Genomic DNA, 16819 nt, shown 5'->3' with positions numbered 1-16819 from the left:
GCTAGAGAAAGAAACGCTCTACCGTTTGGGAAGGGTTGATAAAGACTTAGAAGCTATTTCAAGTTTAATTTACCTCAAAGAGAGAAATATACACCCTGTTTTTATTGAATTCCGTTAACTTTAAGGGAAGGTTCTTTAGATCAAATACAATTAATTTCTCTAACTAACTAGCAACTAGCGTCTTAACTCTTACGGTTAGGAGTGAAATTCCTTTTATATATATATTATTATTATATATTATATTTCCGAGCTCATATAACCCGGCAACCTTCAAATCAAGAGTGAACAGGCATCTTCTGGGCGAGCTCACTCCATCGTAGGCCACGTCTTTGCCTTTGGCTAGTCTGTGGCCAAGAGTAAGCCCTTTATAATAATAATAAAAAACGGTTATCGAGTTCAGTTCAGTTCAGTTCAGTTTTTAAAATTAAATGGCTTCAGTCCATTGGGACTATTTCGCCAGTGTCAAGGTGATATGAGCTAATATTAGTAATTTTTGTACGGTAAGTACGACATTGTACGGTGACTTAGCACTTGTAAATTGATAGCTAGATTTTACAAGAGCACGTGGACTACCGGCCGTTTACGACAAAAAAGAGGCTAAACGCGTTTCGAGAACAATTCTTCATCAGCTTCTCACTACACCATTAGTTTACTGCATAATACACTATCAATATTACACTTTAAACAACATTAATGAGTAAAAGAAAAATAAATTATTCACGACACGAAACCGCTATGATGGCGTCCCAACCGGAAGAAGGTTATCGAGTTATTAAAAAAATAAAAATAATTACTGAACATGTGTGTGACAGCCTTTACCACTTCCTAATGTTATTTGTTTTGACATGTACCTACCGTCAATCACTTGACACTAACTTGAATATTATTTTTAAGGGTCTCTCACACTAATTCATTCATTTATTATGTATGAAAACGATGAAAAAAATTGGTGAATTTAACTAAAAGTGATATACAGGGTGGTTCCTGATAACGAACCTAACGACGTGTCGACTTTAACGGAAAACAAAAAAAAACACGGTGTATGATTTGTTGGCTACTAATACAAAATCCTTGATCCTCAGGTAAACGTAACTATGCCAGCGTTCTTCTTCAACACTGAACAATACATCCACGGACGAATCATGGCCAACTACACCTCCGGAGCGCCTGTTAGGGGCAACCTCACCCTCAAGGCGACTGTCAGACCGATACCGCAGTACCGGCCGCGGTATTACAGAGAGGGACAGTTCAATAATAGAGGGCAGTTTGGAGTGCCGCCGGTTGGGTACAACAACAACCAATATTCGAGAGGTGAGTATAGTTTTTAACCCCTGACGCAAAAACGACGGGGTGTTATAAGTTTGACGTGTCTGTCTGGCTGTCTATCTGTGTGTGTGTCTGTCTGTGGCATCGTAGCTCTCGAACGGATGAACCGATTTGGATTTAGTTTTTTTGTCTGAAAGCTGAGTAAGTCGGGAGTGTTCTTAGCCATGTTTCATGAAAAGCGGTCTACTATTTCGCGATCGGGGGTTTTTGAAATTTTTAATTAGAAGCAGTGTTTAAATTAAAGAAAAATTAAGAACCACATTCAAGTCGTAGTCTAGGCAGAACTTCGATGACAAGTAATACGGCCTATGGACAAGCTCTAAGACAGAGAAACATGGAGAAATATGGGAGAGGCCTATGCCAAAGGCAACCAGACAAAACGTCTGCGGAGAAAGGCTAGCAGTAAGCAGTAAGTAAGTAATATGGCCAAAGTTTGTACCTTGTCACAGTGACAATAGTATAACCCCCTTATTCATAAACGTACTCTAAAGTTATCAAGGCGATAAAGTTCGTTTGTCCCTTTCTATCACACCAATACGTCGGAAAGGGACAAACGTACTTTATCAGCTTGATAACTTTAGAGCACGTTTATGAATAAGGGCGTAAGTGTGTAAAGTTGTAAACACATCTATCAGCATTGAATCGCATGTTATGTATAATATCGCTCGTTAAGCCTGTGCCAGACGGCAGACAACCACCGTTTCTTCAAGATGACCTTGCTACATGGCTTAAAGCCACTGTTTGGCTTTAAGCCATGTAGCAAGCGGAACCAAATTCTGCATGACCTTTAAACGCCCTTGGTAGCCAGGCGTGCTCTGCCAACCATTAGGCAGAAGCAGTGGTTGTAAATCGTCTAGTCGCTTGTTGTCAACCAATCGAAGGACAGTCGCACAGCCGCACGCTCCGAGTGCAGTCACATCGCGCGCGCGCAGGAAGGATGGCCAACGAACGCGATATTAGTACCGAACTCAGAGTTGTATAGAGCCCTACCATGGCTCTGGGACTTGTCATGCGAAGAGTATAAAGACCCGGTACAAAAAAATAATATTTTAGTTCGTTTCTGTTGGAGTTTCACGCACGTTCGTCCAGCACAAGCGCTACAACGTACTGAAGTTTTGGACTTGTTGTAAACAATGTAGACAGCCGCGCTTCTACGTCGCTTCTATCAAGGTCATCATGCAGAAACGGTGGTTGTCTGCCGTCTGGCACAGGCTTTAATATGAACATAGAGGAATAAGTAACGGAAGAGTTGTAACTCCATACATCAGTAAATGCGAGTTATTTGTATAGGCATAGTTAAGTGACATCTAGCGACAATCACTCGTCAAATAGCGTGAATTATCAGTACCACTACTCGATACTAGGTGGCAACAGTGTTGCTTCTGCGAAAATTTTAACAGTTTACAACTTATATTACAAGCAGAAGGAATTGAAAACAGAATACTGATTAATACTATTGTAATATTAGCTAAAAATGCTCACCGCATTAGACTCTTCATTTGTCGCGACATCTATTGACAAATAGCAGTACGGATAATTAATGCTAGTTGACGCGTGATTGACGAATGATTGTCGCTAGATGTCACTTAGCTATGCCTATACAAATAACTCGCATTTACTGATGTATGGTTACAAATCTTCCCTTTCTTATTCCTCTATGGTATGAAAATATATTCCTGTATATGTGATGAACATGAATGCAATAAATGATATGAATATGAAAATGCACACGCGTGCTTTCAGCTTTCCGACTGACAGACTGATCAATTGAGATTGCCAAATAATGACATATATGTGTTTTTTCTTACAGTCCGTCCAAACTTCAACCCCTACCTATACAACGAGACGAACTACCAGCAATACGAGTATGGTTTCCCGGCCGAGTATGGCAGGACAGACCACCGTCACCTACCAGGGCAGCCTAACCAGATAGACCAACCTGATTGGTGGTACGACCCGCAGAAGGTTTACACTAGGATGTTCAACTTTGTGAGTATTCTTCATAATGTAAGAGATTATCGTTACTTGAGCATTTCTTTTTTTTTTTGTCACTATTATGAAGTGTGATATTTTTGAAAAAAAAATATGCTGTTTCTACTCAGAATTACTAGCCTTTTCAATCCTAGTAGTTAAAAAATTGTCCCATACGATTTTTTTCTTATTTTGTTACCATTTTCCGTACATTTTGTATGGGGTAACAATAGCGGAAAGTAACAAAAATGTATGGAAATTCTGGGACACTTTTTGTCTCCCAGTGAGATTGAAAGTACTCGTGATTCTGAGTACAATTGACCTAAAATTCCCTAAAACAATTAAAAAAAAAATTATTGGCAAAAAAAAATGCTCACTTGGGATATTTATTTTAAGGGTTTACTGGTGAAACATAAGTTGAGCAATGGTTGAGCAAACTGCAATTTCTGAGCAACTGCAAAACTGCAAACAAACAATTTCCACAATGTTTTTATTTCAAGGATCGATTTATCTGGTTTCACCAGTAAACCCTCGATATTCAGGAAGTTTTTCACGAAAGCTATAATTGAACTTTGAAGTCTAGTCTTGAGTCTGATAAATTCAATCCGAACCGCATCATCACTTACCATCAGGTGTGATCGTGGTCAAACGTCTACCTATTAAAACAAAAAAAACTCACAACTCTTATCCAAAGGCGTTATCGCTGAACAGTACCATTTTCTGATGAAACATTTGACTATGACTGCCAAAGTTTACCACTTGAATCTAAAGGCGCCAGCAGTAAAAAATGTAGTTTTCCGATGAGCATAACCCTAGTTAGGTTAGTAGATTAAATATAAGAAAATCATACATTTAAATGCGACCGCCTAAGAACGCGCCACAAAAAACGATGTCTTATAGCTTTCGATTATACTTGTAGATGGCGTTAAGTGTCACTTTTGACATATAGATTTATGGCTCGAAAGTGACACCTAACACCAAACTACAAATAATCGATGGCAAGAAGGCATTTTTTTGTGGCGCCATCTATGTGTGGTGTAGTGTATGCGCGTTCTTAGGCGGTCGCATTTTAATGTATGGGATGGTGTGATCTTCTTATATTTAACGTATGCTTATGTTATAAGTCTTATTTTAACTTGCTAACATAACTATTTGAGCAAAAAATAATCTATTATTTTCTTACAGGATGAAAAATACCCGTTCTGGATGGAGAAGCCTCACTTGTACGACAGCCAGTACGGCGCCGACTACGCGAACCAGTACAACAACTACAACACACAGAACAACATCAACACGGGGTACAACAACTATTACAACAATCCGGCGTACTACGACAAACTGCCGTACTTGAGATATGTGAGTATTGACTATTGGGATAATTTTAACACATGCTTTTATTAGGTACCATAAGGTATCAATTTTCATTACGCTACGATCCTTGGAGGATTAGGCTCCCGTCTTCCAAGGGTCGTCGCGTAATAAAAATTGATAGCTGTATGTAGTTTTGATGACAATACAATAATATGTTACTATCGAACTGATCTGATCATGGAGCCGGAAGATATGAACTGAAATTTCATGATGGAACATTGTATCGTAACTGTTTTTGATTTCTTAGAAAAGTCTTGTTATGACCTTTGTCCACGATTTGGTTTTTAGTTTGATTGTTATTAAAGCATGCTTTTTTTTAGTTTTTTTTAAATTAAGTGTAATTTATTTTAGCAATAATGAGGCTTACTTAGAAAATGTCCAATTTGCCAAATCAATCACACTAAAATTATTTTTAAAGTTTCTGATGATTTCTTGAAATGTAATGTATAATTTTTCCCCAGTTCAACGGTACTTTCGACTTCAAATACCCCATGTCGGAGCTAGCCCAGCTAGTTCCCACACTCGACGGCGTCGAAGTCATTATCACAGCATCTGTCGGAGACCGTTCCTAGATGACGTCATCGAGGGCTACAGCATCGCGAGAATCTTCAACTCTTCACTGTCTGTGACGTTCCTCGGTGGGACGCCGCAGGTGTTCAAGCCTCATATGCCGTTCGATGTCTATGTAAGTGTCCAGAATTTTCTAGAACGTTTTAAGTTTAAACTCTAATATTGTCAAGGCGGAAAGGTCATCATCACAACGAACCGTTCCTAGATGACGTCATAGAAGGCTACAGCATCGCGAGGGTTTTCAACTCATCGTTATTTGTAACGTTCCTGGGAGGGACGCCACAGGTTTTCAAATTCAATTTCAAACCGCGATTATGTAAGTATCCAGTATCTAAATATACTGTAGGGACGAAAAGGTCACGATCATAGTTCCGTGAGATGAGAGACTAGTCGGGACATAATTACATATTATGTTTATGTCACCATGGACATAGTTACATCATCACAGCGTCTTTGAGAGACCCGTAACTTTCAGAGCTATTATATTTTTATTTCTCGCCAGGGATCCCCAAACCGAAATTACAATACTCGATCCTTTCGTGTTTTCACTGTCATTCCTCAGTTTCATAAATGTCAAAGACTAAGATATAATTTTCCAACAGATGGTCGTCTCGTACCACGACGGATCCCCGCTACCTCGCTGGCAAGCGGCGAGCGTGTCGCTCACGGTGCACGTCACGGTGGAGGGCCGCGGCGGCGGCGTGGAGCCCATGTACCCCACGCTAGTGCCGGGCCACGACGCCGTGTGGAGGCTTAAAGTCGACCTGTACAAACTGCTCAGTAAGTTGCTAACTATACCTATTCGAATCTATTTTTCGTGGCTGAAACACTCCATGTGTAAAGCTGACTTATCTATTTTGTAAAAAAATATCTCTTTTTTTGCACTAATAAAGTTACAAATAGCCAGGTCCACACAGGGCGAGGCACTTCACACTCGAACGAATTTACGTAAAAATATGGTCAAGATTTGACCCTATTAATTAGTAAGTTTGTGCAGCTAAAGGCTTCAAAACTCGCTCTCAAATTTCAACAGACTACGTACGAGTGACTGTTACAAGTCTATTGTCACAGCGACCCAACATGAGTCTTGGCCTCCGACGCGAGTGTACGCCAATTATCTCGATCCTTAGCGACGTCCCTCCAGTTGTCTACTTGGAGATCGTGCAGATCCGCTTTCCGCCCCAACAATACCTTGGTCGTCCACTTGGCCTCCGTCCTATTGACTGTTACACTATTTTTAATTAATATTTTTTCTCTAGAGCTTCAAAACGACCCGAACTTCCGCGACGTCCTGAACGGCGTGACCGGAGTCCGTTTAAGCGCCTCGCTCAACGACGGCGGCGGCGCGCGCGCCTCGGCCGACCTGCACGTGGTGGCGCACTACAGCCCGAAGCATCAACACATAAGGATATCCACCAGCACTACTGACGCTAGGGTGAGCCACTATATCTCTGTAGCTAGTGTAATCGCCGCCACGTATACCAGCGCCCTGCTCAGAGCTTCGCTCGGCGACCTTAGCCTGCATATAAGGAATAAGGAAGGATATCCACCAGCACCACGGATTCGAAGGTAAAAGTTTTCTCAAATAAATGTGTGTTTAGTAAAATGTCCCACTTTGTTGGTTACCATTAAGTCGAGTGTTCAAAATTCTACCTATAATTCTACCTACCTAACCATATATATTTAAAAGATATGTTCCCCCTCCCCTCGCGCCTCGCCCCGCCCGCGCGGCCCTCTAATTAGTTGTTGACACCTGACAGACTGTTATAAGACATGTGCAAAAACGGTTGTGCTTCCGTGATGAAGTGTGGACCCTAGCCAGTCCTGCCTGCAGTTCCTGACTCCCGGAGAGAAGGTTAGTGCATGTCTTTGACCACCTTGACAGATTTTTGTATTTCTATTTTGCCCCCTCTTGTCCGTTCATAAACATCGAGAGTTACTTGTATCTTTATATAAATAAACTGACAAAGCGGCTTTATAACAATCGACAAAGTGTTACGTTTTCCCGTGCACACTCACAAGTTTGTAGAGAAATATAAGGAGAAGTAAGTTGTTAAAATACGTACAACCAGCCAGCTCACTTCTGTCGGCCTGCCTCCCAGTACCAGTACCTCTACCGGCGAAAGTGTTATTGATGTCGACATTGATTGCGTATTCTTATTTTTTGCATAGAAACCTATTTATTCGAGCGAATTTCTTAATCCTATCCCTAATCGTGAAAAGCGTGATCCTGGTCAATGGCACCAAATGCATACCTATTACCTAATGCGCTGACGAAAAATCAATCACTATGCATAAATTTCTTCCTTGCCAATAATTTGTAGCAGATATGTAGATGGAGAAATAATTCATTGTATTTTTGTTCAGGTGGGCGAATACATAATATTCCACGTCCAGAGCAACTTCTACATCGAATCGTTCAACTACGTCGTAATGTCTAAAGGCATCATTCTCACCAGTGCCCAAGAAAATATGGAGGTAAGGACAATTCAATACTATACTTTTATGAATTATGTTGCAAATTGGCATTCTTTCTTATATCAAGGACAAAGTTAGAATGCTGATCGTTTGTTTTGTGACTTGTCCATAGGCTTCTCTCAATTGTATTTATTTATTATTTTATTTATTAAGAGCCCATATTGTCCCACTGTTGGGCAAAGGCCTCCCTCAAATTCCTCCACGCATGAAGTCTCCCACCAGTCCTCGTCAAAGGCGTCAAGCTCGTCACGCCATCTCTGGCGAGGCTACCGCGACGCCTTACAATTTGTGGTACCCAACGTGTGGCTATCTTGGCCCACAGGGCATCCGGCATGGTATTATATAAAATTATTTCTTTGTAGTTCTTGTGATATTTTTTTTTCATATGATATCTTGAGAGTATCAATTTGTTTCCAAGTTGCATTGGCCGTGTGTGTGTACTCAAAATCGTAGACTGCTACCACAGTATAAGGACGACTCTGTTTCCTCTGAACCTCGTTACCTCTGTTTCCTCTGAACCTCGCTGCGTGTGAGCGCTACTCAAGGACAAACCGCGCGGCGCAAAATTTCTTAGAAGAATTATTACTCGTTTTATACTGTGCTGCTACTAAATCATGAATGATGTTTTAGGACGGCGTACGAACATTTGCCGTGACTCTCTCAGCAGAGATGGCGCCAGTAGCGACGATCGTGGCGTGGTGCGTGGAGCGGCACGGCCGCGTGCTGGCCGACTCACTAACTTTCCCCGTCAACGGCATCTCAAGGAACAAGGTATATTAATACAATTGTCGACCTACTACTTAGTTTATCTACTAAGAACACAACCTTAATCAATTGCTATGAAATTTACTACGATAAGGGAAAAAAATTGTTTTAGACCATAAGTATTAGATTTTATTCAAGTTAAGTGTTCAACTGGTAAATTAACTGAAGGTACATTAAACAATAAAATTGCAGTTTTGTTCAGAAAAGCTTTGAAAAGGGGTTTTAAAATGGTTCAGAAAAATGTTGGGTAGTCTGTTCGGAAAGAGAAGAGTCATGGACCCCATACATTTCACAAGTCTTCTGTTTCTGAACAGACTCTATGGGGGTTGAGTTGTCGATAAAACTACTATAGGTGTAGGTATAATATATCTATTATGGGCAAAGAGGATCGAGTATTATAGAGAGTTACTGTCAAAGTAAAATGCATAGACTGCCATCATTTGGCACAAGCTTAAAACTTTTGAACCTCCGTTTTGGCCCAACGTTGAACAATTTGGCCCATATTGTTAGCTTGATATGTGTTAAAATGTCAAATATTGATATTAGCGCCATCTAGCCGAGCGTTCCCCAAAGGTGTAACGCCATCCAGGCTACCGTACCTTTTTCTCTATGGCTTTTAGGTACGTTTTTTTTTCTTCCATCTATACGGAGTTACATATGTCTTTGGTATGGGTAACGGGTTGTGAGTTTTTATTTGCGATATAAGTACTGTAGTTAATAAAAAAACCCTCTCAAATCTTGCCATTAAACGTAACAGTTTGGCAAGTTAATTCATGTACAAAATTAGTTTAAGTTGTTTTTTTTTTCAAAATAAATAAAAAAAAAAAAAAATGGTTACCAAAAATAACCAGTATCATAGTAGTACCATTACAAAGAAAATCTAAACGTCTTTTGTTTCAGTTCTCAGTATCCATTAACAATCGCAAACACCGCACGGGTGAAAGGGTCGAGGTCGCCATATACGGAGAGCCCGGAGCTTACGTCGGCCTGTCGGGCATAGACAACGCCTTCTATACCATGCAGGCTGGCAACGAACTCACATATGCTAAGGTAACTTTTAAACTAATCTAGTTTGAAAATTGCTCCCTGATTTATGGAATTTTCATGAATGTATATATCTTTGTAATAACAAGATATGTTATTACTGTTGAGGAGGAGCAGCGTCACGGGATGAGGTGTAGTTAAATGATGAACACGAGTAGTAGATAGTAATGAATCCCAATCAATTCCTTTTATTGTGTAAAGGTATGCCTATATATACATGTTTGGGTTGTCGCTGACCAAGCAATATGCGTTATGTCGCAGTAAACCATTGTGTTACTGCTAAACACGGAAAGTGGCTAATATGCCATTACATCTTTGTCTCAGACAACGTGTACGTAAGACCTAAAATGTTTCACAATCTCCAGTTATCTGTAAGGTAGAAATTACACGCTCTCTTTCTTTTTGCTGGTGAAAGAAAGAGAAAGTGCTGCTTTGTATCTGCCAGGTAGCTTTAACAACATTGTGAAACAGGCCGTTAACATTTAATATATTTACAGGTGATATCTCAAATGTCCCACTTCGACGAGGCAACAAACGGCACGTTCGCTTACACATGGCGTTCACATATCGGTGTCGCCGATCAACTGGTTTACTTCCCCTCATCTACTTTTGGAATCGACGCCAACACTACTTTCGAGTAAGTTACATTTATTTTCGTTATTCTGCATATTTATAAAAATACGCTTCAAATCCATCTTTTCAAATGTGTATTTATGTGGGTTAAAGTGTTAGTTGTATGTGCAACATTGATCGACGTCGAACGTCGAAAAAAAAAACTTCTTTTTTTTGCGGCAATTGACATTAAAGTCTAGCGTATCCTTAGCGTCTATTTCAGACTATTTATGGTGCAATGTCCGAGAGACATCGCTTTTGATGACTAAAGAGACCTATGCGAGCGCGACATATTTTGCCACATAGCTGACAAGGGAAGCTTGAAACCGATTGCGACGTTTCGCTATGGTGTCTTCTTTCCCTTTTGTCAGCAAGTGCCGCAAACCAGGTCTCATCGACGAACTTGTGACCATCTCCAACGCACTTTCGCCACTCCGTCCGCTTCTCCGCAAGCTAGTTTTGATAGTCGATTCAACAAAGTTTGAAAAAAAAAAAAAGAAGTTTGAAGATTTGGTTTCAAAAAAGGCTGCCATGTCCCACTTGGCGCAGTCTTTGAAGCGAAGCAATGGCCTCCCAACATCGCTTTATATAACCCGTATATTTGATCCACAGATACGCGGGTCTAGTTGTCTTCAGCGACGTACCAGTGACGCAGCGCCCGAACGCTTGCAACGCGTCTCTCGGGCTCGGCACGTGCCTCGAGGGCGGCTGCTACCCGCTCAGTAAACGCTGCGATGGCGTCTCTGACTGCGCCGACCACACCGACGAGGCCAACTGTAAGTTTTATTTTTAAAAAGTGACATGAGGAAGAATAGCGGTCCAAGAGTGGCTGTGAAACCCTGAGGTACTCCATAGGAAATAATAATGGTCCTAGTGTAATTGTAGAACCCTGAGGTAATCCACATCAGAGTCAACGCTCCCAAAGTAGCTTGAACACTGAGATACTTAACAAGAGATATAACGGCACGGAAGCTAAGTGTAAGTCTGTAATATTGGGAATAATAGCGGTCCCAAAGTGGTACCAGAACCCGAGCGTACTCCACAGTAAGTAATACTAATAATATTGGGTTGGTAAGAAAGTAATGAGCGAATCATAACCAATATTGTAATTTTTATTTAATTTATTATTTTAATCATTTATCAAAAATATAACGGCCTTCGTTATCTACTACTTGTCTCCATCGTTCTGGTAAAGAATGAATAGCATCGGCGAAGAAGTTCTTAGGTTTAGATTCAAAAAACTCAGCTATGTACTGTCGTAGATGGGCTTGATCATCAAACTTTTTTTCATTCAAGGCATTGCTTAGCGATCTGAACAATGCGTAATCCGTAGGTGCCAAGTCTGGAGAGTACGGTGGATGAGGTATCACTTTCCAACCTAGCTCCAATAGCTTTAGCCGAGTCACTTTTGCAATGTGTGGGCGTGCATTGTCGTGTAAGAAAAAAACTTTAGCATGCTGTGGACGATTCGGACAGATTTTTTGGTTTAAATTTTCAAGCTGATTACAGTATACTGATGCGGTAACAGTCATTCCACTTGGTAGGAGTTCCCAGTGAATAATACCATGAATATCCCACCAAACGGACAGCATAACTTTTTTCGGGTGAGGCTCTGTTTTTGGTGCCTCTATTCCTTTTTCGTTTGGAGCTAGCCACTGACGTTTGCGTGTGTGATTTATATATAAGACCCATTTTTCATCTCCAGTGATAAGATGGTCTAACCAGTTGAATGTGCGGCGAAAAGACAGAAGTTGTATGCAGATATCGGCACGGCGGTTTAGTTGATCTCTATCAAGTTCGTGCGGTATCCAAACACTGTATTTGTAGTTTTTTCCCAACTCGTGTAAATGTGTTTCTATGGTGACATGAGAGCAGCCTAACTCAAGAGCACGAGCGTAGCAAGAGTACGACTCGTTAGCCTCGGATCTCCTTCAATTAAGGTTTTTAATTTGGCTACATCAATCTTCACCGGTCGACCAGACTTAGGTTGATCTGATAATGAAAAGTCGCCACTACGAAACCGCTGGAACCATCGTTTCGCCGTGGCCTCAGACACAACTTCAGGAGCAACACGCTGACATATATTAGGCACTGCTTCGGCGGCTGAATGGCCAGACTGAAATTCATATAGTAAGCAATGCCTTACATGCACTTTTAATTCGTCCATTTTCTTCCTTATATTAGCTCGGCGACAGCTAGTGAATGACTGACGAGAAACTGTGCGACTCGCCCTTTATATACTTTCGACCATAGAAGATTCTAGAACTCTCTCAAAAATTTTATGTGGAATTCAATCGATCGCTCATTACTTTCTTACCAACCCAATAGTAGTTGAAGAGTGTTAGAAATCCTGACGTACGCCACATCAGAAATTACGATCACGTGGTCGTTTGAGATACTCAACAAGAGTACGTTGTAATGTGAGGAAGAATTGTGGACCTAGTGTGGTTATAGCACCCTGGCGTACTCCACAATAAGAAAGAACTGTAGTCCCAAAGTGGTTATAGGACCTTGAGTTACTCCACACCAGAAACATTCCTAAAGTAACTTGAACACACCGAGATCTCAGAACCAACATCACATTATTAAAAAATTGGTTACACATTTTTTAACTGATGTGTTCATTCCCAGGCCAACACGACAACAGCTTCGAGCTGTCCCACTTCCGCAAGTTCCGGTTCAACCGCGTGCAGCGGCAGTACGACAACGTGTGGCTCTGGCGCGACGTGAACATCGGCCCGCACGGCCGCTACGTGTTCACGGTGGACGTGCCCCGCGTGCCCGCGCACTGGACCGTGTCGGCCGTCAGCATGTCGCCCACTAGTGGGCTCGGCATGCTGTCCTCCCCGGAGCACGTGAGTAACACAGTCCCGGCAGTACAACGTGCGGCTCTGGCGCGACGTGAACATCGGCCCGCACGGCCGCTACGTGTTCACGGTGGACGTGCCCCTCGTGCCCGCGCACTGGACCGTGTCGGCCGTCAGCATGTCGGCCACTAGTGGGCTCGGCATGCTGTCCTCCCCGGAGCACGTGAGTAACACAGTCCCGGCAGTACAACGTGCGGCTCTGGCGCGACGTGAACATCGGCCCGCACGGCCGCTACGTGTTCACGGTGGACGTGCCCCGCGTGCCCGCGCACTGGACCGTGTCGGCCGTCAGCATGTCGCCCACTAGTGGGCTCGGCATGCTGCCAGCCCCGGAGCATGTGAGTTGCACTTTCGTAACTTAATAAGGTACTCTTGAGGGATAACAGCCGGTAATAGTTAACCTGGCAAGCAAGCATGGTCGCGCGATAAATGATAGAACATCAGGCCGTCCCTATCGAACTTACAAATAGTGCGATAGGGACGGCCTGATGTTTTATCATTTATCACGCGACCATACTTGCCTACCTGGGGCCCGTTTCTCGAAAGGTACAAGCCTTGTACATTACACGTGCGCGAACTGTCAAATCATATGGGTTGTCATGGAAACACATTTGTAATACAAGGCTTGTACCTTTCGAGAAACGGGCCACTGGTCCACACTGACCGCACGCCTCGCGAAGCAAGCAAATTTGCTCGGCAACATGGCGACCCTCAGTCAGCTGTTCAAAATAGTTCTGCACGAGAGCGCATATTTATTGCCGTGAATCGTGAATGATTTTATTTTATTCAAAAGAAAATACGAAAACGACGAATTACCTGCCAGGGGAATAATATGTGCAGAACTATTTCGAACAGCTGACACATGAGCACGGGCGTTTTGCACGCGACGCATTGCCTCGCGAGGCGTACGGTTAATGTGCCCCCGGCTATTACCCAACATCAAGTATCAACAAAGCAGTAATTAATGAATCAGTTGTTCGTTTTACTGACTAATTTCTCTATTCACAGTACATAGGAGTGCTGCCATTCTTCATCCAAGTGGAGGGTCCGGACCGCTGCCGACAGGGCGAGCAGGTCGGGCTGCGCGTGGTCGTGTTCAACTACCAGCCGCAGGCTGTGGAGGCGGTTGTTGTGCTGTCTGCTTCGCCGGACTACAAGTTCGTGCACGTTGAGGAAAATGGCATCGTAAGTGCAATACTGTCATTTATTCAAGTTCATAGAGCTACTTTACACAGGGAATGACGGTATGACATCGGTCCAAGAGTGTCACAAGAACCTTGAAGTACTCCACATAAGAAATTAGCACAGTGACGTTTTAAATACACTCAAGAACTTCACTTATTGAGATATGTAGGCCACAATAATTTTGTTGCCATAGGTAAGGACGCTGGTATGTATGGCTGGCTGGTGTGTATGGCTGGTATGCTGACGTGTCCTGTATAAAATGGGCTAGAAGTGGATCAACAATTAAAAGTCCGTGACGGTACCAGCGAAAAGCAGTAGAAGCGGTTTTGGTACTGTGTGTGCTGCTCAACTCCAATTTCTTGAATGTCCAGGAGTATTGCTTCTGGGGTAACTATCATGTACATACAGTGCGAGTCCAAAAAACCCTGAGCTACTCCACATAGAAAACAAGCAGGTGATGGGTTTCAATGATGTTAAACTGCGAAGCTATATAGCAACATTCTAGCAATGAAACAACTCTTTTGAAACACATGACAGTCACTATAATTGTTCGATCAGCAGGAGTCTGCGTTTCGCGAGATATACAAGACTAGAGTATAATAAGTATTGGTTTCCCGCAGGTCCGCTCATACAACCCTCGTACATCATTTGGCGAGCACCAGTTCTTCGTATACATATCAGCAGGCGACGCGGCAACCGTGCATGTGCCCGTCGTGCCAACACGCCTCGGCGACATACACGTGCACTTGCACGCTTCTACCCTTCAAGGCCAACACAAGTACATTAAGAAGATCACTGTTGAGGTACGTTACATACAGAACATAGGTTATAGGTCCTTAGCTAGAAGAGGAAACGCGAGGTGACGCGGCAACCGTGCTCGTGTCGGTCATTTCAACAGGTCTCTGTGACATACACGTGCACTTGCACGCTTCTACTCTCCAAGGCCAACACAAGTACATTAAGAAGATCAGTGTTGAGGTATGTTACACACAGAACATAGGTTTATAGGTCCTTAGATAGAAGAGCACCAGTTCTTCGTATACATATCTGCAGGCGACGCAACAACCGTGCACTTGCACGCTTTGACTCTCTAAGGCCAAAATAAGTACATTAAGAAGACTGTTGAGTTCAGTTCAGTTCAAAATATCTTTATTCATGTAGGCCTAGTTACAAGCTCTTATGAATAGTTCATTACATATATATTATGATCTTAATCTAACCTAATTATCAGAATTGAATATTGAGTCTATAATATACAATTTCATATAAAAATAATCGTTACGTTGAAGTACGGTAGACTACACAGAACAGATTGGGGTTAACTAGGAAGTCTAGAAACTAATCTGCTTAAGAGCGTTATAACATTTCGGCGTCGGGCGAAATTAGGTATTTTACCCGCCGCGCGAGCCCAATATGCCGACCCTTTCTAGCACGTCTTATCACTCGCTCGCACTACAATAATGGACAAAACAATCTTGATCCTTTCTATGGAATTTTGATAACAACCACAATCTACTATCTCGATATAAACTTTTGGTTTCTAATAAACATTATTTTGTACGAAAATACGAGAATATAGCGCGAAATAATATCAATTATGTTAAAGGTGTATTTAAAAAATTAAAGTAATAATTATAAAAGTAGATCCCATCCCAAATATTTGCTTTTGTTATATGATAAGTATTAGAGTAAAGTATAATTATATTAATATGATGATAAAATAAGACAAATACAATTCTAATTACTTCAAGGTGGTGCTCAGAGTCTGATGATGGAGCCAGATGGTGGTCACCAATACCAATGAACAATACGAGTATGAGTATACAACTTCGTGGTTTACATGTCATTCTAGAATTTTCACTTTCACATTTCAAGTGCATATACCACGAGTATAGGTTTTCGGGTGTGCTGATTTAAAAATTAATGACCGATTTGGAATCTGACATTGCTGACTGTCACTTTGACACAAAAGTCGTCATGGGTGTCGTAAAATAGGTTTTAGGAGGTGCTGATTCCAAAATTAATGGCCAATGTGGAATCTGACATTGCTGACTGTCACTTTGACACAAAAGTCGTCATGGGTGTCGTCAAATAGGTTTGCGGGGGTGCTGATTCCAAAATTAATGAACAATGTGGAATCTGACATTGCTGACTGTCACTTTGACACAAAAGTCGTCATGGGTGTCGTAAAATAGGTTTTAGGGGGTGCTGATTCCAAAATTAATGACCAATGTGGAATCTGACATTGCTGACTGTCACTTTGACATAAAAGTCGTCATGGGTGTCGTCAAATAGGTTTGCGGGGGTGCTGATTCCAAAATTAATGAACAATGTGGAATCTGACATTGCTGACTGTCACTTTGACACAAAAGTCGTCATGGGTGTCGTAAAATTGGTTTTAGGGGGTGCTGATTCCAAAATTAATAACCAATGTGGAATCTAACATTGCTGACTGCCACTTTGACACAAAAGTCATCATGGGTGTCGTAAAATAGGTTTTAGGGGGTGCTGATTCCAAAAATAATGACTAATGTGGAATCTAACATTGCTGACTGTCACTTTGACACAAAAGTCGTCATGGGTGTCGTCAAATAGGTTTCCGGAGGTGCTGATTTGAAAATTAATGACCG

The 16819-nt window shown here is 42.0% G+C and overlaps 1 protein-coding gene across 1 annotated transcript in view; it reads left to right on the top strand.

The window, feature by feature from the left end:
- The window catches only part of LOC125234889 (CD109 antigen), a 50587-nt gene that overhangs the window by 9213 nt on the left and 24555 nt on the right, over nucleotides 1-16819 (top strand). The window contains 15 exon segments of the mRNA XM_048141310.1: nucleotides 1083-1311; nucleotides 3137-3315; nucleotides 4483-4653; nucleotides 5130-5229; nucleotides 5232-5353; nucleotides 5841-6018; nucleotides 6498-6673; nucleotides 7606-7716; nucleotides 8347-8487; nucleotides 9382-9531; nucleotides 10023-10162; nucleotides 10750-10913; nucleotides 12769-12992; nucleotides 14013-14189; nucleotides 14810-14992. Of these exon segments, the coding sequence (XP_047997267.1) occupies nucleotides 1083-1311; nucleotides 3137-3315; nucleotides 4483-4653; nucleotides 5130-5229; nucleotides 5232-5353; nucleotides 5841-6018; nucleotides 6498-6673; nucleotides 7606-7716; nucleotides 8347-8487; nucleotides 9382-9531; nucleotides 10023-10162; nucleotides 10750-10913; nucleotides 12769-12992; nucleotides 14013-14189; nucleotides 14810-14992 (2445 nt within the window).

The sequence above is a fragment of the Leguminivora glycinivorella genome, chromosome 16 (genome assembly GCF_023078275.1).
Source record: "Leguminivora glycinivorella isolate SPB_JAAS2020 chromosome 16, LegGlyc_1.1, whole genome shotgun sequence".
NCBI lineage: Eukaryota > Metazoa > Arthropoda > Insecta > Lepidoptera > Tortricidae > Leguminivora > Leguminivora glycinivorella.
The sequence above is the reverse complement of the archived record's forward strand: the minus strand, read 5'-3'. Positions and strand labels throughout refer to the sequence as shown.